Consider the following 24,064-nt stretch of genomic DNA (forward strand, 5'->3'; position numbering starts at 1 on the left):
AGTCTGCCAGTTCACTGGTGTTGTTTGTCACATTTTCATCAACAAACACCAAGAGAGATTTGTTTGTTCCTCAGGACATGTTAACATCAATGTAAAAATAAAGTAAACCTCCAAGAAGAAACATAACAACATAAAACACTGTTTATGGCACTGTGTTGTCTCTGCTGTAAGTGAATTCACCAAAGTGCCCCCATGAAAAGGATGATCCGTCCTGGTTTGACTGACTGGAAACTGATGTATTAAATGGAAGGTTCATCAAGATTAGAGCATTAATCATGCTGGTGAGGAAATAGCGAGCGAGTCAGGACACCAGAGCTGACAAGCACCATGCTTTTCCCAGAGCAGCTCCTAGAGGAAATGATGCTTGAGCAAATGGAGTCATCGCTGTGGACAGGAAGATATGGAGAATGACAGAATGATAATAAATTAAGATATAACAAGCTGTTTGTTTTTTTGCTGCAGGAAGGCTGTGAGCTATAACTGGATCTGATTGGATGGCCATAGACATTTGTGGTCTATTACAGATGAAGAACAGAGGTCTGCGTATTACTAAACTGTATATGTAGCCTACTCCTCAATGTATGATCCTCAACATCAAACTGTATTAACACAAAAATAACTGAAGTAATTCTAGTGTTTGTTTTCTGCTCTGGAGATTACAGACAAACAGTTCCTGTATGTTCCTTATCATTGGGAATAATACATGGTGTTAGTTATAATTATTAATTATATAATTATTATTCTAAACGACATCAATAAATGTATTCATAGTTATTATAGATGTTAATTATATCTGCATCTATTATATAGTCTGCACTTTATTATCAAACAACACCACCATGTATTACAATCTGACATATTCATTTTGTGAAAGTTTTGTCCACCTACATTTACTTGTGGTGGACGGATTTTTTTTTTTTAAATGTCTTATTTTGACAAATTTGACCGGAAGTGAGAGTCTAGTAGTGTTGTGTCTGGTTTAACGTCAGAAGAATGAAGGTTTGTATTGAAAATCCTAAATATTCACTGCCCTCCAGTGGTCACAGTGAGAAACTACAGCACTACATTAAATTGATGGCTAACAGTGTAAATAACTCAATATTAGTGTGATTATTACAAACAACAACAGGAATAGAAGTGCTGACAATAATTGCTAGTTAGGAGTTGGTTTAATTACTGTTTTCTAGTCTGGAGTCTAACCTGTTGCACACCAGCTTCATGTCAGCTTACAGCTTACTTACTAACACCTGTGAGGAATGAATGTAAGTGAAAGGATTCACAAATACATCCACAGTGATTTTCTCTTTCTCCGTAGAGGTGGTTGGAGTTTCATAATTATCTTGAAGAAAAACAATGTATACATTTTATTTCAATACTCGCCAAAGATAGTCATAAATCTCAAGTCACATAGCCTATGAATGAGTTATAGAATCGTGTATTTGGCACCATGAGTATACACTGCCCTCTAGTGGTCACAGTATCATTAAAGGGCTGTTAATAACAGTTTTATACCAGTCTAACCTCTCAAAGATGTGCATACCATCTTCAAGGCACACATGGTGGCATGTTTACACCTCTGTGGATATGTTTAAAATGAAGTAACCAAACTGAAGTGGGAGTTATAATCCTACTGAAAATCATAACTATTATTTAGATATATCAGCAATTACATTCAGTATACTAATGTTACTAGTGTCTCTATTATGTATGTTATCAAACAGCAGCTCCTTGTAATGCATTATATTAACTTGCCCTGCAATAATACTGCCTCTGTGAGTGTGCGGCGGAAAGAATATTAGGCAAGGTAAGGCAAATTTATTTGTATTGCCCAGACCATTTAGTGACTTATAGACGATAAGTAAGACTTTGATTTCTCCTTAGCAGCAGCATCTGAATAAGCTGTTTCTGTCTCATGGTCTTATTTGGTAAACCAGTGAGGAGAGCATTGCAATAATCAACTCTAGGGGATGTAGAGGCGTGAATGAGTTTCTCTAAGTTTTGGTTTGACACTAAGTCTCTGACCCTAGCTATGTCTTTTGAGATTTAGTTATAGCTTGGGAACACAGCTGCTCTGCTGAATGTTTTTTTACTGGAAGTTTTGTATGTATGTTGTTGTTTCCACCTTCACACCATGGTGAGTGGACGGTAGGCCTAAGTGTATGACTGTTCACTGCCCTCCATTGGGCAACGTGAGGAATTGCAAAGTCTCAGTCATTAATGGTAATAAGAGAAGTGCAGCCAAAATGAAAAGGGCTATTAAGCCGTGGTCATAATTCAGGTAATGTTTCTATTGAACATTTTTAAGGATCTTATTTCATAGGCCATCTTGGCATAAACTCAATACAATATACAGGACTGTATCCTGTATTAAGAACTTCAGTGCTGTTATATGGCTCACAGTTTCCTACCACCCAGGGGCGGTATTGTATCGTTCTGAATCTTCATTCTCTGCCCTGAATTTTTCAGTTCCCTCTGAGAAACAAACAGGTAGCCAGGCTGGAGGTAGGTGGTGCTAATGGCGCAAGGGGCGCAAACTACAGTATAAGTGAATGCATATTCTCCGACCAGCTGTTATGGATAAACGTCGAGGGAGAGGTGATGTCTTCGACTTGAACACGTCTGCAGTAACATTAATGATGCTCTGCTGGAGGCTCTGAAGTCCGTGCACGCTGCGACGGATCAGTTTTGGAGTCGCCAGCAGTGCGCCTCAGCTTGGACACAAGACACACGATCTGGTGGACTGGTTGCATCGTTTTCTTAAAGTTTATATTTGCTGCCTTTTTGAATGCGTTTAGTAAAGTGTGATTTATTCTTTTGCGTGCATTTTGGAGCTGCTAACTTTGTGTTTTTGAGTTGTTTTAGTATGGGGGAGAGCGTGCGTATCGGGCAGATATGTTTACGCTCTGTGGAAGTTTAGCCCTGCGCCCGCTCTCCTAAACTCCCCCATCTGTGCATTTTGATTATCGTACTTCAACTGAACTCTGCAGGAGGTTTAAAACGACAGGGGGAAATGGCCAGCGAGCGGAAACCGCGGCTTTGTCTCATGACAAAAGGGGAGAACGGGTATGGATTTCACTTGCATGGTGAGAAAGGGAAGAGCGGACAGTTCATCCGCAAAGTGGAGTCTGGCTCCCCTGCAGAAGAGTCGGGGCTGCGCCCTGGGGACCGGGTGGTTGCAGTGAATGGGGTTAACGTGGAGAAGGAGACACACCATCAGGTAAGTAGATGAGAATTCAGATTTGTGGCAATAACTGATGTCACAGGACGCCTGTGTAGGGGAACATCAATAGGTGACACTGACTGATGTGTGCATCCCGACACAGTGCGCTATATGACGGTAACAATCATGCCAGCCAGACGCCCACACTACCCTCCTCCTGGCACGATAAACCAACCGTCTGCAAGTTATTAACTGTGAAACTCTTTGCCCACACATAAACACGTGTTGCTTTTATTAAAAATCAGTTCTTGCACTTTCTAATCACAAGCTCCATTTCATGTGACTGTAACTCACCTGCACAGTCCTTTTGTTTGGGAAGAAGGTATGTACTGACAATGGGCTTCAGGCGGACTCACAAGACTGTCTACTTTTGGATCCCATAAGCTATATACAGTATTCACTTCTCCCATTGGTGTTTCTGCTGAAAATCACCAGCTCACTGGTGAATGTGTACACAGCTCAGCTATGCTCAAGTTTTAGGATTCCTTCATTGCTTTTTCAAAGGAAACAATTTTCAGTGTCTTAAAATACCATCCCATCCCTCAGGTGGTACAGCGGATCAAAGCCGTAGACCATGAGACCAGGTTGCTGGTGGTGGACCATGAGACCCATGAAAGTCTGCGCAGCCTGCGCCTCACAGCCACAGAGGAGATGGCCATTCTCGGGACAGGGCATCCCTCCTCATCTTCTCCCCCGGCATCCCCCTCTCCTTCCCCATCCTTGGTCCCATCCTCCCCCAGCAAGAAGCGTGAGAACGGCTCAGTGTCCAAGCAACCGGCCACGCTGAGCAGCCAGGTGCAGAAGCCCACCAGGAGGTCACCGTCGAAGGCTGCAAAGAAGGTAAGCTGGTCCTCCATCAATGCAGGACATGTGGGATTGAGAGTAAAAAGAGTGTTGTTAAACTTTTATCTCATTGTTCTCTCAACTGGGAATAGCTAACAGACCATATGTGAAACTGAGGTTAATTTGAAGTCAGTGAGTCTCTTTTTTATCAGTGTAAACAAGATGGGAAACCAACAAATAACTAGCTTTAGCCTAAAAATACAAGCTTTCCCAGACACTCAAACAAAACATTCCTAGAGATTTGTGTACTCCCAAACACAAGAGTTAAAAATACTAAACACATTAGCGAACAGATTGCAGGTAGTGAGTCAACTCTTTGAACAGACTGTCCTCAGCTCACACAAGCTTTCACCCCAGACTTGTTTTCTCGCTGCTTTGCCAGTTTGATATTAGATTTAAATGGATGGCATGCGAGCTTCCATCCTGTTCTGTAGCCTTCCATGCATGTGTGGTGTGTGTCTGTCTATGTATGTTGTGTCCTGAGGGAAGATCTAAAAGCAGTCCAGATGTTGTGTTGGAGGTCAAAGAAGGCAAGAAAGGGTCAGAGGGTAGGACCTGTCAGAAGTTAGGAATCTGGAAATGGACAACGCAGTGACTCTACAGACCAGGAAATCGTAAAAAACAAAAAAACAAAAAAAACAAAACTATGAATAAGAAGATTTTCTGAATGCCTTTGTTTTATAGCGTAGATATCACATCTATTGTGAAATGATATTCCAGAGGGATAGTTTTTTACAAGCCATTCACAGCTCATCTTCATGTGTTTATATATACATACTTATTGACACTGCTGTATAATGGTCTATAGGCGCTCCCTACATTTATATTTTCTTTCTTCTTTTTTTTTTTTATAATTCACTGTTTGATTATTCCATGTTGACATGAAAACAGGATGTGTTTCCGTCCGCTGTGTCTCTCCTGGAACGCAAAGATCTGATCGTCTTCGGTTTCACGTGCTCCCTATCAGCGAGACGAGGCCGCTCAACTCAACTTCTGCTTTCTGCATCCACACAACATGTGTTTTCACTTAGGTTGGCCCTGCCAATATGTGAGCGGCACTGTTTCTACAAGAGCAGTGACAGGGCCAATCAGTTAAACCTTAAATGTGTGTGTTTGTCTTTGTTCAGCTCTGGCTTTGTGACCTGTGGGGAGAAATCCCAGCACTTGGTGGGGTCGGATTGGCCCCAGCTAAGGCTCAGGAAATGCTTTGAGGTCTCTCGTTTCTCTCAGACTTTAATGACTCTAATGAAAGAATGGAAAGAAAGTTTAGCAGGATGGGCCAAAAGGTATTAGCTGTGCAAAACGAAAAGCAGGAAAATTGGAGGACAAAGATGCTTGAGCTTCTGTTAAACACTAATTGACTAAAAATACTTCATATACGCAGGGAACATTGACAGAACATTGGAGCACTGAAACCTTCCTCTGTCACTTGATTGGTACCTTCTGAGTTTGTAAAGATTTGGATGTCTCTGTGTCCTTTCCCATGACACTCCACGCTGATACAGCATATTATATCTTATACACAGTAGTCTGCAGAGTAATTACCACAACAAAAGCAGAGGGGAAAACAGACTGATCAGCGATGAAGCCTTTAATCACCAACTGAACATATGAGCTAAAAACAACATAAATAGCCTTTCACAGCTGTAATGGTCTGCTCAGTTTGCTATGAGATGTTTCATTCTTCTTACTCTGATCTGTAGGAAAGTGCTGAGAGCAGCACATTTTCTCTCATATTATATTTTTTTAAGTAAAGGTAGAAGGAAAAGAAGGAGGGAGAGCAGACAGCACTTGGACCGAGCTAACCCGGGACTAAGAGCAGCCAATAACAACCTTGAAGATATTTGGGAAGGTTTGCAGGGGAATGGAGTCACACAGTGGGGGGGGGGGGGGGGGGGGGGGGGTATGTGCATGTGCCAGTATGTCAGTGATTGTGGATATGTATGTGCACACAGGGATATGCCTGTTTGAACTGTCTGTTTTCAGCACCTTTACTTCTGCTGAGAAAACAGTCTGTGAACATTCGACTACCAGGTTTAGAGACAACTGGATTAACTGAGCTGCACAGCACGGGTAATACTGTTTTATCTTGTTGTGCTTTCGGTACCATTTACTTTACTTTGAGCAGATTGTGTTTTTAATATTGAATGTTACTATGAAAGAGAGGTGCAGAGGGAGAGATGTGAGGTAAAGATACTGAGGGGAAACCGGCAGGTGCATGAAACAGAGGAAGTTAGCTGTTGGAGTTTGGCTTCTGATTTGGCCCACTTACCAACAGACAGCAGTTGCAGCTGCAGCAGTGGCTAATAAACAGCACTCAGAGGCAGTTAAGGTACTTTAAAAGTCTTACCACCCAATTGCAGCATTAGAGTATAATGCTGCACTTATAACTCAGTCAAATCTGAATTTACAGACATGATACACATATTTTTAGATTCAGTGGGACTTCCTGAAGACATTGTCTCTGATGTCCATCATGAGTAAACGTCCATACATCCACTTCGAAATCACAGAAAAAAGATGTTCCCTACAACTTGCTTGAGAATCATCATGCTTTTAAGTTGTCTTCAGTATCAAAGTCATCCAGCAACAGTTGTGTGTGCATCCATGGTTTGCAATTGCAAACAGGAACTGCTAATAGCTAATTCAGCATACTTTTAGTTGTGTCAGCTTGCCAAAATGTAAACAATTAAAGGCTAAAAGAAACTGGGACTCAAGTTGTAGCCTACAGCTAATGATCTGATTCCATGCCAACATCATACTTCCTGTTTACATTCCTTAAACCCCCCCAGATTATTAAAACTGTAGTTCCAGAATTTAGACCTTAACTACCCCCCCCCCCCCCCAAAACAGAAGGAGATGGGGGGTCTGTGTTTTCCCCACTTTTGTCAGAGGAGGGGCCCACAGTGTCAGGCATTGAAAACCCCTGCTAAGGAAAATAAGGTCTTTTAGCAGCTACAGATTACAGCCTAAGGTCCTACAGGACACATATTATAGACTCCACACACACATACTATCGAGGCATGTACATGGACACAGTAGAAACCTTTTCTGCAACTGTAATCACTTGCACATTTGCCCAATAAATATCCCCAATAGAGGTTTTCTTGTGTGTTTGTGTGTGTGTTCCCCAGGTTACAAGACCCTGTCTGTATTTTTCCTCTGTTTTATGACCACTCATCCCCCAGGTTTCTTTTCTGTTGCATTCCTCTCGTGTTTATCTTCCTCTTGATTTGTGACACAGCAGAGAGAGTCAAAGGGAGACTGTTGACCCGCAGACTCAGTGCTTCTGTATCTGTGTGTCTACATGCAGTTTGTGGAGGTTGTTTTTTTTTAACCCCTTCATTCTCCATTCCCTTACTCCTCCATTTCAAATCCATGGCTCAGTCCAGACCTCTTTTTTTCTTTTTCTTTTTTCGGAGGGGGTGGTGGAAGGGGTGGTGGTGGGGATGGGGATATCAAAATGTTCTCACACTGCTGATTTGAGCTGATTCAACTATCTTAAGTTTTACTGCCAATCGTGATCACTCAATCATCAATCGATCATGATGGGGCCAAAATAGTCACGTGACACACCGCTGGAAGACAATCAAATAGGTATAATGTGAAATATTTGTGTGTAATAATTGGCCCTAACTTTAAATAGAATAATAATTTTATGATTTACGTGTGTTATACTGTTGATAGTGAAATGAAAAATGAGTTTTGTGACATTAGTAACATAATGAGTGCTCAGCAATACCGCGCTTCTGTCCTCTCCTATGCATTTCTAACCCAGTATCACAAACTATAAACCATGACTTAAAAACCATTTTCTCCTTCTTCCTCACATCCTAACAAAATCTCCTCAGCGCTACAGGATTACAACTGAGTCAAGGCTGTTAGAAATCCAATGTTCAGGCCTTAATAGGCCATAACTGTTGACCATGAGCACCAGTGAAGCACACAACCTTAAGCGTAGGGGCTTGTGTGTAGTCGAAATCTGTTTTGTTGTTATATTTAGGCCTGATGACTCGAGGGCCAATGTTGGAGATAAATGCTGCTGTCACTAATTTTTCATACTTTAGACCCACGCTCAACAATTTTTGAGCCTTTTTGTCTGATCAAGTCTGGCTCACAAAACCCATGAGCTGAAGTTACATCAAATATTGCCCTTGATGTTGTCCTCATCAAACCATAGTTATCATCCATGAAACAACTTTTTTATTTTGAAGTAGAGACATCCTTCTTTTTCATGCAGTAAATGTGAGGCTAATGTCAGTGAATTAGAAAAAACAGCATGTGAATTTCCACCTTGAAAATAATCTTGTATATAAATATTATACATTGTGTGTCTTTTACATGCCTTTTAGAATATATCGTAGTTAATAATCGGAAAGCAAAGTAAATTGAAGTGAAATGTATGAAACAGACCTGAACTAAACCACAGTGTGTACAACACTTTAAAGAAATCTTGTCTTGCTCTCAGTCCATCTCTCTGTGACAAGAACAGAGGAAATTGTATCAAATTGAGGCATGAGATCAGTTCTGTCACCTTTTCGCTGTCCTCCCACAAACAATTTTCTCTTCACTTTCCTGTTGAGTCGTTTGCTTGAAGGCACGATGGTAGCTAGCCAACTGCATCAAACATGTTGAGCAGGAACAATGATTGATGCTCAGGTCCTATAGGGAGAAAGGAAGAGGCATTTGAAGGACAAGAACACTATGACTAAGGTATGAGATGGATCATCTTACCTTAACACGCACCTGAGGTGTCAGTGCTCTGTCTCTGTGGTTATCTCTCTCCCCTTTGCACACGCACACATGTACCGAGGCGTGCCATGTGGGTGTGTCATTAACACTAAAGCCCAAGATAAAGTGTCAGGTGTCACTTTCTCACCAGAACCTTTTTTTAACTTGCAAACACATACACATGGCTTGATGAGAAGATAAAGGATGACTTAACTGTTGAGCATGAATCAAAAGTAGCTAAAAAATGAGTGAAATGCATAAATATATGAGTCATTATTATTCCACAGCCACAAAGAGGCAGATATATTGCTGGCTTGTTTATGGAAGTTCTGGGGGAGATATAGTTTGTTCTTCCTGGCCTGAATTTTCCCTCTCTGTTGGTAGTGAGGCCTCCACTACAGGCACAAATGTATTGTGGTCTTTTGTTGTTGTTCTTTCCAGTCTTGCTGCTCTCCTGGTTTGTCACACTGGGCTTGTTAGGAAGTACACATAAAGTTGTTGCTATGGTGATGGTCCGCAGTAGAATTAGTGCGCTGGAAAAAAATACATACGGCAAAATAAACGATTGTAAAGTGTTTGAGAAAGGGAAAGAGGGGGGGTGAAAAAAGGGACGCGATGGAGTTCAGTGGGCCACAAACGCACACATAAATGTGTTTGTGATGCCTTTATTTTTCTCTTTGATGTGGCGTTGCTGAGTTTGACCTTTAATAAGGTTATTTCCAAGAGATTTGGAGCTTAAAGCGTCATATAATAGCTCAGCTCAGACAGATACAGCTCAATATGAAACTGCTGTAGCATCCAGGTGATTGGCTGCTAGCACACAGGTTAACATTTGAACAGCACTTTATGTTGCAGTAAACTTCAGCTAGAGATCATCTGCCCTCAGTAGAGTGCACACACAAACACACACAAACACACACAAACACACACACAAACACACGCACGCACACACACATCTGGTAAACAGTTTTAGAGAGAGGAGGGGTGTGTGTTTGTATGTCTTTGCGTGGTCAAGAATGTAATACAGCTTTGTGTGACATTTGAAGATTCATATTGTATGTGTTATACAGTATGTGGGCTGAACTAACACAAGGTACAAGTTTATGTGCGTATTTGTGTATGACTATGAGAGGAACACATATGGGCTCAAGTTAGAGTCGGTAAGATTTTGAGCTTTTAAAGTGACAGTGTCTTTGTGCAACCTCACCACTGATGTAACTGTTGACACATTTTATTCACACTGTCTCTATTTGATTTTGTGCCGATGTGCTGGCAACAGCCGTGACCAGACGCATTATGTTTTTGGGTCCATCCGTCTCATTCTTGTGAAAGCGATATCTCACGAACGCCTTGAGGGAATTTCATTACATCTGGCACAAACATCCACAGAGACTCAAGGATGAACTGATTAGATTTTGGTCGTCAAAGGTCACTGTGACCTGACAAAACACATTTTTTGCTATAACTTAAGAAATCATACACTAATTATTGACACAATTTCACACAAATGTCTGATAGGATAAAATTATGTTTTATATCCAAAAGGTCAAAGGTCTACTTCACTGTGGCATCATAATGTTCAGCAAAAACACTTTTCTGGTCATTATTCAGCACTGTAAATAAGGAACAGGGGAGATTGTGACCATATTTTACATTTGGTCAGATACTGAATTGGCAACAATAATCTTTGATGCCCACAATGAAACTCTATTGATCGGACAAATCTTCTGTGCTGCTGGGTTGAAGCTGTGTGAGAAGCAGCCATATTTCAGAATTTGTAGCTTCTTTGCAGCAACATCTATATTTCAAGTACTGTCTGCTGTCACGGCTACAGCTTTATTTTGTGATTTTTGTTTTTCTTAATAAATTCACGCACTAATACTGTAGACATAGCGAACAGGAACAACAAAGCTCAACAAAGTCAAGTAAAAGTCTGGACAGAAATGGATGTAAACTGCAACTTGACTGATTAGCGTAGGCATACAACCACAAGGCGGTAATTCTACTTACAAATTCAAATCTTTTCTAGATTTGCACAAACTGTCTAGTGCAGATTCATTTTATAGGTTCACAAATGTTGATTTACAACTACAAACTTTGGAATTATTTGTGGAGATCACTTTACAAGCTCAAAATCTTATTGACCCTAATTTGAGCCCATATTCACACGTGTCACCATGACAAAATTCAAAATCCTTCAACAGAAAACTATAAATGCTCATACATTTGCATCTTGAGGATCGATTCATTTTTGAAGTTGTGGATTGTGGCATTTGAGTGAAAGCGATCTGCGTGAGAAAAGCATGGAAAGAGAGGACAGCGTTTACGGGTCAGGGCTTGAGGTCATGGGGTTAGGGCTGAATAAACACAAATAGCAACACTCGTGGATCTCTGAGGAAGAGCAAAAGAACAGAGGTCGTTGGTCAGAACAAACAGAAGGAAAATGCATCTGTTTGGCATTAAACAGTGATTTCTGCATTGATATTTAGTCGCCATATTACCGTAAATAAACCCACAACTGCAGCAAACATGTTTTCATGTGTCCCAGTTTTTCTCTATCACTTTGTACATGTTGTAACACTGTTGTGACAAGATAAACTGCTCATTTCTGCTTTTTTTTATGTATCAGGCAGCTAAAACATGATCATCTCTGGCTATTAGTTTCTAACCATACAAAATGAGATGATGGCTCAGGTCAGGCTCCCTGACACTGGGAGAGTCACATCTCTTGCTTGCCCTGCTCCTTGGCTCGGTGTCTCATTTTGCCTGGGATAATAGGAAAAAGATGTTGCCTGTCAGTTCTAATGAAACAGCTTATAGTGCAGGAGTTGTCTGGAGGTAGTCAGCACTTCAGCCTGTGTGATCATCTGTGCACGATTTCTGCCACCCAGATAAATGTGCAGGTTGTTTAATGTTCCTTTGACAAAATAAGGCATTTGAGGTTATGTAATGTTACTTCAAGGGCTGAACAGCAGCGGTGCAGTGGATGTGGGAGCATGGAAACAATATCTCTTTTTGGCAAAGAGGAGGCATTTCATTTTTTTTAATCTTTATTTAACCTGGCATGCCAACCAGCCAGTTTTCCTATTTGCTTGAAGTGAATATGAATATTTCAGCTTGCTCTTAGAATAAAACTATCTATGTAAGCTCTCAGGTGAATTATAAATTTACATACATTTTATTTTAAGTGACCTCACATTGGCGAGAGGGAGTGTGTGATTCTCTTCCTAACATCTGGAGCTGCTGTTCAAGGCCCCCTCCCCCCTCTGTTGAATACCAACTGCGTTACATCAAGATGCAGGGGTCCAGATTCAGTGTGTCTGTGTGAGTGTGTGTGTGTGTGTGTGTCTGTGTGAGTGTGTGTGTGGGTGGGGGGGGGGGGGGGTATACCAAATTCCTGGAGTAAAAACATGGCCTGTAGGATGTGGAAGGGTCACAATTGGGGAAAGAGGGTGTGTGTGTGTTGGGGGAATCAAGGAAGAGTGGAATTTAGTAAGGTGGGTAATGTCAGAGAGAACAAGCACAATTGAGTGTATTGTGCTTAACATGTGTGCATGTGCGTGTGTGTGTGCGTGTGTGTTTGAGCGTGAACACAGCTGTGTGTCTCCATCTGTAATCTCCCCATGCAGAGCTGATAATATATTCAAATGTTGCCCTTGTTAAACCAGAAGACGTTGGCCTGACTGCCTGTCTTCAGACGCACAAACAAAAATAATTCTTTGACTGCTACAGGAAATGTTTTTGTCACTGTGTCATGGATTAAGTTACAACGCTTACATAATTTGATATGAAATAATAAAGAGCACCCCCTTTTCCATGATCTCAAGTTTCAATCTGGCTTTCATGCAAAGCATAGCACTGAGACTACTCTACTAACATAGACCAATAATCTGCTCCTTGCTAGTGGTACTCTTGAAGAATCGGGCCCTTATTTTATTTGAATTAAGATCTGCATTTTATACAGTACATCTTAATCTTAGTTTGTTGTCTAAGAGACATTTAGAAGTTGCAGACACTGCTCTTGATTGGTTTACCTGCAGAGTACCTCAAGACCCCATCCAAGGTCCTCTTTTGTTTTCTTGCCAGATAATCATAAAATATCTTTACGTTGCTATGCAGATGAAACGCAACTGTATGTATCTGCAAAATCAAGTCCTTCAATACCATCTGACTGACAGCAAATGTTGGATGTCTAATAACATCCTCCAACTCAATGAAGAAATAACCCTGTTTCATTAAACACATCAGAATTTATTGATAAATTAAATAACCTGGTTCCCTTCATTGAGCCTATAGTGGCAGAAATGTCAGTAATCTTTGATGCTAATCTAATATTATTAATTGTAATATTGTACTTCAGTCCTGTTTTCATCAACTTCCTATTATTTTGAAAATCTGATTGTTTATATCACTTTAAAGTCATTCATGCTTTCATCTTTTCAATAATGAATTATAGTAACTCACCTAATGAATAATGCAGCCAGACCATTAACAGCAACAAGAAACAGAGATCCCTATATACAGCCCTAATTTTAGCCTCTTTGCACTTTCCAGTTGACTAAAACTGATTTTACTCATTACTTTTAAAGCAATTCACAGTCTGGCTCCAACATATATATGTGAGCTTTTGAGCCAGTATGTACATTAAATATAAAGGGCTCCAAACTCTGGAACAGCCTTGGTTTTGCTACATCAGTGACCTCCTTTAAATCTCTAATTGATTTTCATAAACTTCTTTCTGTGCTGTCTATTTTTCTAGTTTGGCTTTTTTAATATTTGTAAAGCACTTTGTAACTTTGTTTTGAAAAGTGCTATGAATGGCTTTAATTTTTCTTATTATTATCACCCAAACCATAATTATGCCGACTATGAAGCTCTAACATTTCTTTACTGAACCACAAATTGTATCTGTAGCAATTAAAACTTGACCCAAATCGTCAGCATTATTTATAGATTGCACTACTTTTGTATAGCTCTTAGTGGGTCAGAATGTGGGAAAACAGACCTGCGATCTCCTGCCATCTTTGAATCATCTGGGACTCATCTCTTACATCCTTTTAAGAGCTCATTAACGCTGGTATTTGATGAGTTTCTCGCAGTTTGGGAAACATACATTTACACGGCTACTCCATCTCCATTTACTTAATCTCATCTTTTAACTATCAGTTGTTGGACGTGAGACTGTCAGCGGAGCGTAGGTTGGCTGTAGCCAGGATGAGGATCGATCATTGTGCTGCCTACACAAAAGCATCACCAGGAAATACAAGACAGAGGGAGAAAAGGAGAAAAAAACACTGTAAAAACAGAGATCTTGAGAGGCAGGCAGCAAGAAATTCTTCATTGTTGTGTCTCATCATTCCGAGAAGTCCTTGAAAGCAGTGACCACAGCTTTGAACCTTGTGTGTTTCTGTTGTTATGTGTTACTGGATTGACTAGCAAGAAATTCACTCTCAATTTCAGCCTTGCTGTCACAACTGTGCTGTTTCACAGGTTTTTGTTTTTTTTTACCTACTCCTGACCACTCAGCATGTTCAGTCCCTTCACATTTTCACAGTTTGTTTCTGCTCCCTCCTGCACTCACAGCTGTGAGCCAGCACACATTCCCACACAACGATCCATGCAGTGTACACACACACACACACACACACACACTTAAAAGAACACACTCATGTGTTTGTTTCTTATGTCTCACTGGCCTCTGCTCTGTTTCGCTGAGCTCACACATCGGCATCTTGGATCAGTTTAATTGCGGCCATGCTTTGCTCTGTCTGTGGGAGCATAGTAGATGCGATGGGAGAGAGGCTTCATATCCTTATGAATCAACTGGGAGTTCTATAGATGCTTGAGTAACACTTGACAAACGACAAGGGGAGGTTTAGTTTATGTGTGTGAGGTGAGGTTAGTATGTGTTGAAAGTATGAGAGAGGATGTGTGTGGGGTAGCAGGGGACAGGAATCCCCTCTAATTGATTCTTTATGCCTGGGAAAGTGGGAGAAGGAAATGTGCATCTTGCAGACACAAACACACACATACACTCACATGCACAGAGGTACGTAACTCTTTGGCCCGGTGTCATCTGTGAGGCCCCTGCAGAGCATGTTTGTGTCTCTACAACGTCACATGTACAGTACCTCTTCCTCCCTCTAAGGGTTTAAATACACACACATACAGGGCTGCAACCATTTAACTATGATTATTTTCATTGACAATTAATCTACAGAGAATTTTCTCAATTAACTGGATATTGTTTAGTCTACACATGTTAGAATAGTCCAACATGTTGGACCCTGGAATCAGAAACTTTGCCACATTTTTGTAAAAAAAAAAAAAAACTTTAATGACTAATCGATTACCAAATTGGTGCTGATACATTTTCTGACTCATCAATTAATCAGCTGACTTTTTAAGCTCTACTCAGATCATCCACACATTTTTTACACATTCAAACACCCTCAAAAAAAACACACAGACCAACAACCACCACCACCGTATACTCCCGAGGGACGAGGGATATCTGCCACACACTGATAACAAGGGTGTGGACCTACACACACACATCACATCACTAATATAAACTGCTGTACAGTCACACATGAAAAACAGATAGATGAAAATAACCAGAGAAGACACGCACACATGCACACACATAGCAGCATATAACTGCTGAATATATCAGTATCGCCAGCAGCCCACACAATTAAAATTGACATTTAAATGCAAATCGGCAGAAATGTTGTATTCTGCAGCCTCTTCAGTGCTGCTGCTGAAAACTACATGTGAATGTTTTGCAACACGAGGCACTCAAAGATAAGAGGCGGAGAGAAAGTAAAAGAAAGAGGGTGGAAGGGTTAAAGAATTTGGGCTGAAGGAAGACATGAAATGCCATGACATGGAGGGTGGACGGATGAAATGCAAAACAAACAGGAGCTTAAGGAAGAATGAAGTGTAGAAAGATAGTGAGAGACAGATGGAGAAAATGCATGGGAGGGGTTTAAACCACCTGTTGGTTGGCCTTCTTTCCTCTCATAGTTTCACTGACATCCTTATGATATGCTCTGACCATGAAAATGAAACAGACACACTTGGATATGTTGAGACACCCGTTATCGTACAGTCAGCTGAAATCGATGAGGGGGAGAGTCTGTTTTGACATAGTCAGTTATCTGGACACTGATACTGAGTATCAGTCTGGCTGGGTTATTTGTCTACATCAATGCTTTTCATGCTTTTTCGTCTGCAGTGTCCACAAGCTGCTGTAGCATGAAAAGGGTCCATGACAATGAAATCAGCTCCATACAGCAGTTTCTCGTGGAAACTAAAGCTGTGACATGTACAGTTGATGCTAAAGAACTGGCCTCAAGAATGAATGTGAAATGACACATTTTCATGCATAAACAGGGAAAACAAATGCCAAACATTCTCAGCTTTCAGCTTCTCAAACTGATTGATTTTCTGTGTTTCTTTGTCATATATACTAAATAAAGATTGGGATTTGAACTTAGACAAAACAAGACATTTGAAGACGTCACTTTGTGCTCTGGGAAGTTGCAGTGTGTATTTTTCAAGTTTTTTGACCAAATGTTTCACTGATTAATTGAAAAATAATCAGCATTTTCATAAAGACACAACATTACACACACATACAGTACTGTAAAGTCACTTCAGTGGGAGAGAAGTTAACTTCAGGCTTCTGAGTTAGTTAAAAGTCACAAAAGCCTTTTTAATAGACAAAATAATGCAAGCTAGAATGTAAAAACTAGCTTATTGTGGTACTATTAAGTCTTAAATAATGAGCTGTCAGCTGAGTCTATAAATTCTTATTTTTCCACAGCAAGGACATTTAGGAGCCAAAAAAACACTTTTCCACTTGGAGAAAATTGCTCTGAGGAATAAAAAGGAGAATTTCCCAAATGTGGTCGGTAGAGAAGATTCGACTCATCTTGTGGACTCATTTTGATGGGGTGTGTTGTGTAGATCCTTAGTAACTCCTCACACAGCCTGTTGAGAGACACAGCTGACCTGAGAACTTCCAGAACCAAGGAATGGCATCAACAAGGGGACATATTTGTTTGAACTATGTGCGATCAGCAGTAGTACCATTAAAGGACCACACCATGGGGCTTTTGCACATATTCTTCACATTACAGCAGAGCCTTCGGTTCATGTGGGCGACAACGAATTCTGTTCTTCAGAGGCCAGTAGTTTCAGCCTTTGTATTTAATTGCTTTGAGTACAAGCAATGTGTTTGGATCACTTATGAGTTTTCTGATTTTGAATTTTTCTTCCAGCACTGATGTTGAACTTCATAAGGCAGTTTAACCATTGAACCTTCAAGAGTGTAAGGAGTAGGAGTGGTGCAGTGTCGGTTGTGACAAAGGACAAAAACATGTGCAGTGAAATATATATTGTTTTTGGCATCTCCAAGGCTCATTGTTTTTAGATCAGAAATGTTGGGCAATTGAGAGAAAAGTATTTGTTTCCTTTGACGTCATAAAGTAACACTATGCTGGAGAGGCAGAGTCTAATCTTGCAAATTATTCTCATAATAAGTCAAGCTGGGCGCCTTCATGTCCGTCATGATCTCATCTGTGCTCAGTGACAGTTCAGCCTCCAGCTACAATATCCCGTACAATATGTTTGCACTCACAGGGGTTTTGCAGATCATTGCAGCTTCAGCCCTGGAGCTTTTCAGGCAACCTGATACTCCAGCTGCAGGCATCCTCAGCAGGTGTTAAATGACAATAAACATCAATATCAGTAGGCTAATAAATGGCTTTTTTGCTGAATGAAAGAACATGGATACATTTGGATCTAGCTCAGTATCTTAATTTCTTTTCCGTCCATCACTGATTTCTCGCTCTGTGAACTTTCTAGCACAATAGAAATGCTGCCTCTTTCCATTTGAAGTTGACTGACATTTATAAAGTGATCATTGCAAAGTACTACTGCTCTTCTTAGAAAAAATAAATATCCCCTGCAGCACAATTCTTGAAAGTTTTGGCCGTGAAATCAAGGCACAACTTCTGCCCTTACAATAATAAACAGCACAATACAGACAGTTATGAGGAACTGGAGATCAAGGCACAATGACAGGCCCTCACTCAGAAGAAGATAGCGATGTGCAGACTGACTGCCACCTATGTATTACCTTCCGACAGAGCCAGGTTAGCTGTTCCCCCCTGATTCCATTCTTTATGCTAAGCTAAGCTAACAGCTGCTGGCATCAGCTACATATTAACCATGCAGACACGAGAGGACACAACAGTGGTATCAATCTTTACATTGACAAGAAAGTGAATCAGATTCATTAGAATGGGGATATTTCCCAAAATGTCAAACTATTCTTTTCATCCACTAAATTGGATTAAATAGCAGGAGTCCAACTTTGAATCTCAAACCTCCATTGACCCAGATTTCTGGTGTAGAGTAAAACTAGTTGCTATGATAGATCTGATCGATGTCAACAGTACATTACAGTACCGTATGACAACTTAATCCATGACTAATACATCAGTTTTGCAATCTGTTTTGCACTGTCGCTCTTTGGCTCTTGTCACGTTATCCTTCCCATCTTTCTCCCTCTCTCTCTCTGTCTATCTCTCTCTCTCTTTCACTTGCTTCTGAGGTATGAGCTCAGGAAACACTTAAACAGCAGGTTCCGCACGTTTACACACACACACACACACACACACTGCGGCAGAGCAGGGGACTTTGTAAACAGATCGCAGCAGGTCTGTCCTGGTAGAGCAGCACTGGACACACAAAAATACACACACACACACACACACACACACAGCTAGCTTTCGTGTCACAGAGCTGTTACGCAACACACCACAACACCAGTGGGAAAAACTGTTGGTTATCGAGTTCTCTGGCCAGTTCTCGTGTTCTCATGTTCTTCTTGTCCTCCACATGCTGTGCATCATCTCCCCCTCTGCCTGCCCTATTTCTCTTTATCTTCTCTCTGTCGTAGCTCATTGTCACTTTTTTTCCTATCCCCCTTTCCTTCATCATCTTTTTAACAAGCCCCGAATCCCTCTCAGTTTTTCTCCAGCTGCCTGTCATTTCCTTTCTCTCTCATTCCCTTCTCACTCCTCTCTCTTTCTCGCCCACTGTGAGCACCGGCCAGGTCGGCTCTGTTCCTCTCTGATTGAGCAACACTTGAAGCAGCTGCATGTGGGGCACACACATGCACACATGCACATGTACACACTAACCAGAATGTCTAATGCAAAGCGATTTTTCTTGATTTGGTTAAGCCCTGTTAAATAATCCTCATATGGGCTTTGCTCAAACTTTTGAGAAGTTGTAGTCTTTGCATCACGGTGTCACACAGAACTATGTGCCGGTGGACAGAAAATAAGCATTATATATGTATGTAGTCCGACTGTTTTAAAATTCATGTTGAAGCTGCATCACTTGTCACTGACAAGTACAACTGGCTCCACTGGTTCCACTGCTGTCTCCATGGCAACTGGTTGTCAACCACGACATCAGCTTAAGTCCCATGTGCTTCTGTTGTTTGTACATCGCCAGGACGTCATGCAACGTCAGCAACATTTCCATTCAGAGCTCCATTTTTAAGCCTCTGGTTTTCCGTTCCATTCTTGTGAATGCGATATCTCAATATCACCTTGAGGGAATTTCTCTCAAATGCTCACTTGGACTGAAAAATTAACTGATTTGATTTTGGTGGTTAAAGGTCAAAGTCACATCACAGTTTGTTGCCTTTTTGTAGCAAAAAGTCTGCATCCTCACCAGCTGATGATCCTTGGCAGGGTAGAGCTAGTTATCCCCAGCATTATAGTACAGTATTATTTATAAAAGTGCAATTAAAATGTTACTTGATCTAACATGGTGCTTGGATTGTTTGGATCCACAGTGTACAAAAGCAAACTTGGACAAGTTAGTTGACAAAAAAGAGACACAATTGCCATGGGTCAGTTGTTACAGGAGTACACTTGACTGTATCCTCCAACTTGATTGATCACATTCATTAGAAATCAGTATTTTCAGCAGTTTTGAACACTTTAAGCTCATGGTAATTTCTTCACAGCACACCCAGCTGGAAAACAGGCTGTCGACGTCTGTAGATTTTTTCCAAGCAGTGAAATAACATTAGCAAACTGGGATACAGTTTTTAGGTCATGGAAGAAGGGGCCATGGAACAAAAACTGATGAATGCGCTTTTAGTTTAACTGCAGATTGGATTTTCCTTGAGAAGGGTTTGACATAGTGCTCTTTTGATTGTTTAAACTGCCATCTACTGATTGACTTATCGATTGATTTCCACCAGCTTATATGCTTGTTACAAGATTCTCTTTAACTTTACCTGTTACTTGCATTCAGTAGATGTACACTTAATTATAGTGTTTTTGGTCAAGAAATTGTTGTTTATCCACAGTGGTGGGTGTGTTTGCAGTACACACATGTAACTGTAAATAGTTCATATATACGCTGGCACAAAACCTGCATACTTTTGACTCTGGGCTCAAAAGAAACTTGACCTTCTGATTTAATAGAATGGGCGTATTAAGTTTACGATAATCCCCTGTGGGAAGCATCCAAGTGAGAGCAATGTTGACGAAACTCTTAACATGCACACATACACACATACACACATACACACACACAAACACACACACACACATACACACACACACACACACACACACACGCATAACCAAACACACTTCTCTGTGTTGTGAGCCAACACTGAGCCAATGATCCTTGGCTGTGAAAGGGTTAACAGCGGTCATGATCCATCCATCGCAGTAGGCCACAACTCAATTATTCAACAAGCTGCGATCTAGTTTCATCAGCTGCCAACGCCACTGCCAGCGGTCACAGAGGGAAATATGCATGTTTGTGTGTGAACATATATGCACTCATATTTAACATGTAAACAGGTATGTCTTCATTCTTAGTCATGCACTACAGAAACCTCAGACCGCCCCCCCCCCCCCCCCCGACAAGATACACAGATACAGCCACCAACATATGCAGACACAGTTACTGCTCCATTTATATAAGAAAATTCTAAAGAAAGGTACAGTTGATTTTTCTACAATAACAGGTGCTTTCAAGCATCTTCTGAACTGTATCATCCGACCACATTAAAGATACAATCGGTGCGATCCAAATGTAATTAAAGGGTGGTCCCATCACTAATAAGTAAAACACAACCTGCTGTAATTCCCAGGTTATCTGACATGTATTTTAAAAGCAGGAAGGAACAGTGGACCACAGACCCAAGTTTTTTTTAGTTTTTTTTTTTTAGTTATGTCAGCCTTAAATTCTAGTCAAAGCTGCTGCACCTGTAAAAAGCTTCTAACCTTATGTGACTATTCAAGTTGCTCTGTAAGCAAAAACAAAAAAGTGTAATTTCTAATGTAATCAAAATTGTGTAACCCAACCACAGCGTTAAACACCAAGTCTTGTGTGTACTCCGCACTCTCCCCCACATGAACTCACAGAGACTGACTGAAACAAAGGCTGATTGTGGCAGGAAGCTGATGGAATTCATGGGATGGCACTTGTCCCTTTGACTGCACATCCTCTCAGTGTGCCACAGTCAGGACACTGGGGTCAGCACATGTGTGTAGTGTTGGGGCCTCAAACTCCATAATGTTCTGTAGTAGGTGTGAAATATTCCATATTGTTTTCCCTTTAGAAAAGCAGTCTGATTTATTGCAGAATTTTCCATGGGAACTTGTTTTGGGCAGCGCAGCAGTTACATGCATGGAGCAAAACATAGATACCGTGTTTTTTTCCTACTGCTCTTCCTCCCATGTGGGACCATATGTGTTTTGAAAAAAATGCCCAATGCTGATAATTGACCACTTTCCTGATGACAAGCTAGTTTGCTGACAAAAAAAGGGGTGGGGGGGGCAGTACATCTATTTCTCTCTCCTATCAAAATATTTTTCACAAAAACCAGTTTTCAAGTTTTCAACACCTACAGTTCAAACAAACATGATGACCACATTTCCTTTGATGGCCTCCCGAAGTTGTGTGGTCACTTCAGGCCCTCCAAACCTCTCTGGCTGAAATTCTTAAAATCTTTCAAACCACGAGTCTCAATCCTTTACACTTTTATCCAGTACAGATTAATTTGTTTTGACACAGAGCAGAGGACGCACGCAGAGTCATGTTGTCACCCGTCATCACTGACACTCAGACCTGCAACAATCTTTCACAATTAGGCTCATGCAGACCAAATCAAAAGTGTCGTAAATGAACACTAACATCAAGAACACGGAGTTGAAGAGATGGCACAGGCCCCAGGGGATGATTAGTGGGGTGCGGAAAGGCATTGAGAGGCAGTCGGAGGTTAGATTGGCAGACACTTGCGTCTCCCCCACATAATGACTCCCAGCTGTGCTACTCTCACTGTTTATGTTAGAGGAGTTCCACTGAAAGCTCTTTTCCTCCCCATCGTCTCTTACTGGAAACTTCCATCATCTTGATTTTTCTGCACCACTCTGCCTCTCTGTTTATCTGTTTATCCGTCTGCTGTATTTCTCCACGTACTCTTCACTCATTCCGTTTCTTTTCTTGAACTCTTTCTCAATCCTCTTGCTGCATCTAATTTTCTATGCCTCCCACGCACTCTCTCCCTCTGTGCTTATTCCCTTCCTCCTCTCCTTCTTTCTGCCATTTTGTTTTTCGTTTTTTTTTTCTCCTTCGACTAGATCCCAGGATGCTTATACATGTGATTTTATATTAATAAATTTTCTCTCCCTTGGAAGATCCACCCCTGCTGCCCAACCCAGGCACTTCCTCTCCAGTCAGGAAAAGGAGGATCTGGAGGGATTCATGAGAGTTGAACTGCTCTGAATTATTCCGCTGTTACTCCCTCTCTCGCTCTCTCTCCTTCCTTCTCAGGGCAAGCTGCCCAGATCGCTGCTACCCTAAGGAATTCAGTGCCTGAAATGAAATTATATGTTGCCATCTGTGTTATTTTTATATGGTTGAGGGACAGAGTGGGAGGCAGTATTGTGGTGATCGCGGCTCGGTCATAACTTATTTACAATAATCGCACAACAACCTGAAGGGCAGATAGAGTTTGCGGAAATTAATGATAAGTCAAAGAAGAGCAGTCCTCTTTGTTTTCTGTCAAGATAAATCATCAGCCATCTTCTCCTATCTAAACACTACACTACCTTTGTATCTCTCTCACCCTGCCCACATACTCCATATGTATTTTTAGCAGGCACATGCTGGACCTTGATGTTAGCTTCACATATGCAGTGGAAACAATAGACCCCTGAGGTTGCGTAACATGATTTCAGATCTGTCATATGCACAGGACATGTGCACCATATTTTCTGGTTCCCCTGCAGGTCACCTAACACCCACTTTACCTGTGTGTTACCTCACGGCTAATATCAGCTGAGGGCACGGAGCTGGCTATGGTCTATCATTGCTCTCACTGCACATTTCTTTTCCCCAAGCATGTAGGTGGTAAATCAGTGTGATCACACTGGAGAGCACAATTATACAGGTTCTATAAATGTCATCACCGAGGCTGTTAGAACTGTTAGCTATATGCTGCAAATCGACGCTTTCACTCCAGAATGAAACGTGCTCTATAATAAAATGTTATAACTTTTCTACGACTGAATGGCAGCACAAAATGAAAACATAGAAGAGAGGGAATCAGGAACTACTGATGGATGATTTTCAAGTAATAAAAGGTTGTTTTTTTTCAAAACTATTTATCACATTCACACTGGATTTTTTTTATAATTTGGTAAAATTGTATTCTTCTATAATACAGTAATCATTAGTGCCTTTAAGTGACATCGCACCCACATTTTTTGTATGAAACACTCACCCTGCAGGCTTGAGAGGTGGTTGTTATAAATGACCACAGTGACTCAGCCATGTGTTTTTTCCACCTGTCTCTTAAAATCGTCACATGCTCTGCAGAAAGCAGCATCTCACTCTGACTTGCCCCATCTTTCTACATAGGTAACGCTGCACCGATTAAGATATAGGCTTTTAAGTATCTTGCAATTATTTTTTATACGATTTATCTATATTCCAGTTGTATATCCCTAGTTTGAATCACAGCTGTTTAACTTTAGATAGTAATTTCCTACATAATCAACTTTATAAATGGTAAACTAACTGCATTATGTGAGCGCACTGTTACATTTGTGTTATACTGGTAAAGTTAAGTTTAAATACATATGCAATGACTTCAGTGTTAACAATATTGTATGTTTTTTTAAAGAATAAATATAAACAGACATTTTTATTCAA

General features: G+C 40.9%; 1 protein-coding gene across 1 annotated transcript in view; it reads left to right on the forward strand.

Moving 5' to 3' along the window:
• The first annotated feature begins 2,573 nt into the window (after positions 1-2,573).
• LOC111227127 (Na(+)/H(+) exchange regulatory cofactor NHE-RF2-like) overlaps positions 2,574-24,064 on the forward strand; it is a 33,608-nt gene continuing 12,117 nt past the window's right edge. The window contains exons 1-2 of the mRNA XM_022752537.1: positions 2,574-3,217; positions 3,767-4,060. Coding sequence (XP_022608258.1) covers positions 3,011-3,217; positions 3,767-4,060 — 501 coding nt within the window. The 5' untranslated portion in view covers positions 2,574-3,010. The remainder of the gene's footprint in view (positions 3,218-3,766; positions 4,061-24,064) is intronic.

The sequence above is a fragment of the Seriola dumerili genome, unplaced genomic scaffold (genome assembly GCF_002260705.1).
Source record: "Seriola dumerili isolate Sdu_G_001 unplaced genomic scaffold, Sdu_1.0 BDQW01000169.1, whole genome shotgun sequence".
NCBI lineage: Eukaryota > Metazoa > Chordata > Actinopteri > Carangiformes > Carangidae > Seriola > Seriola dumerili.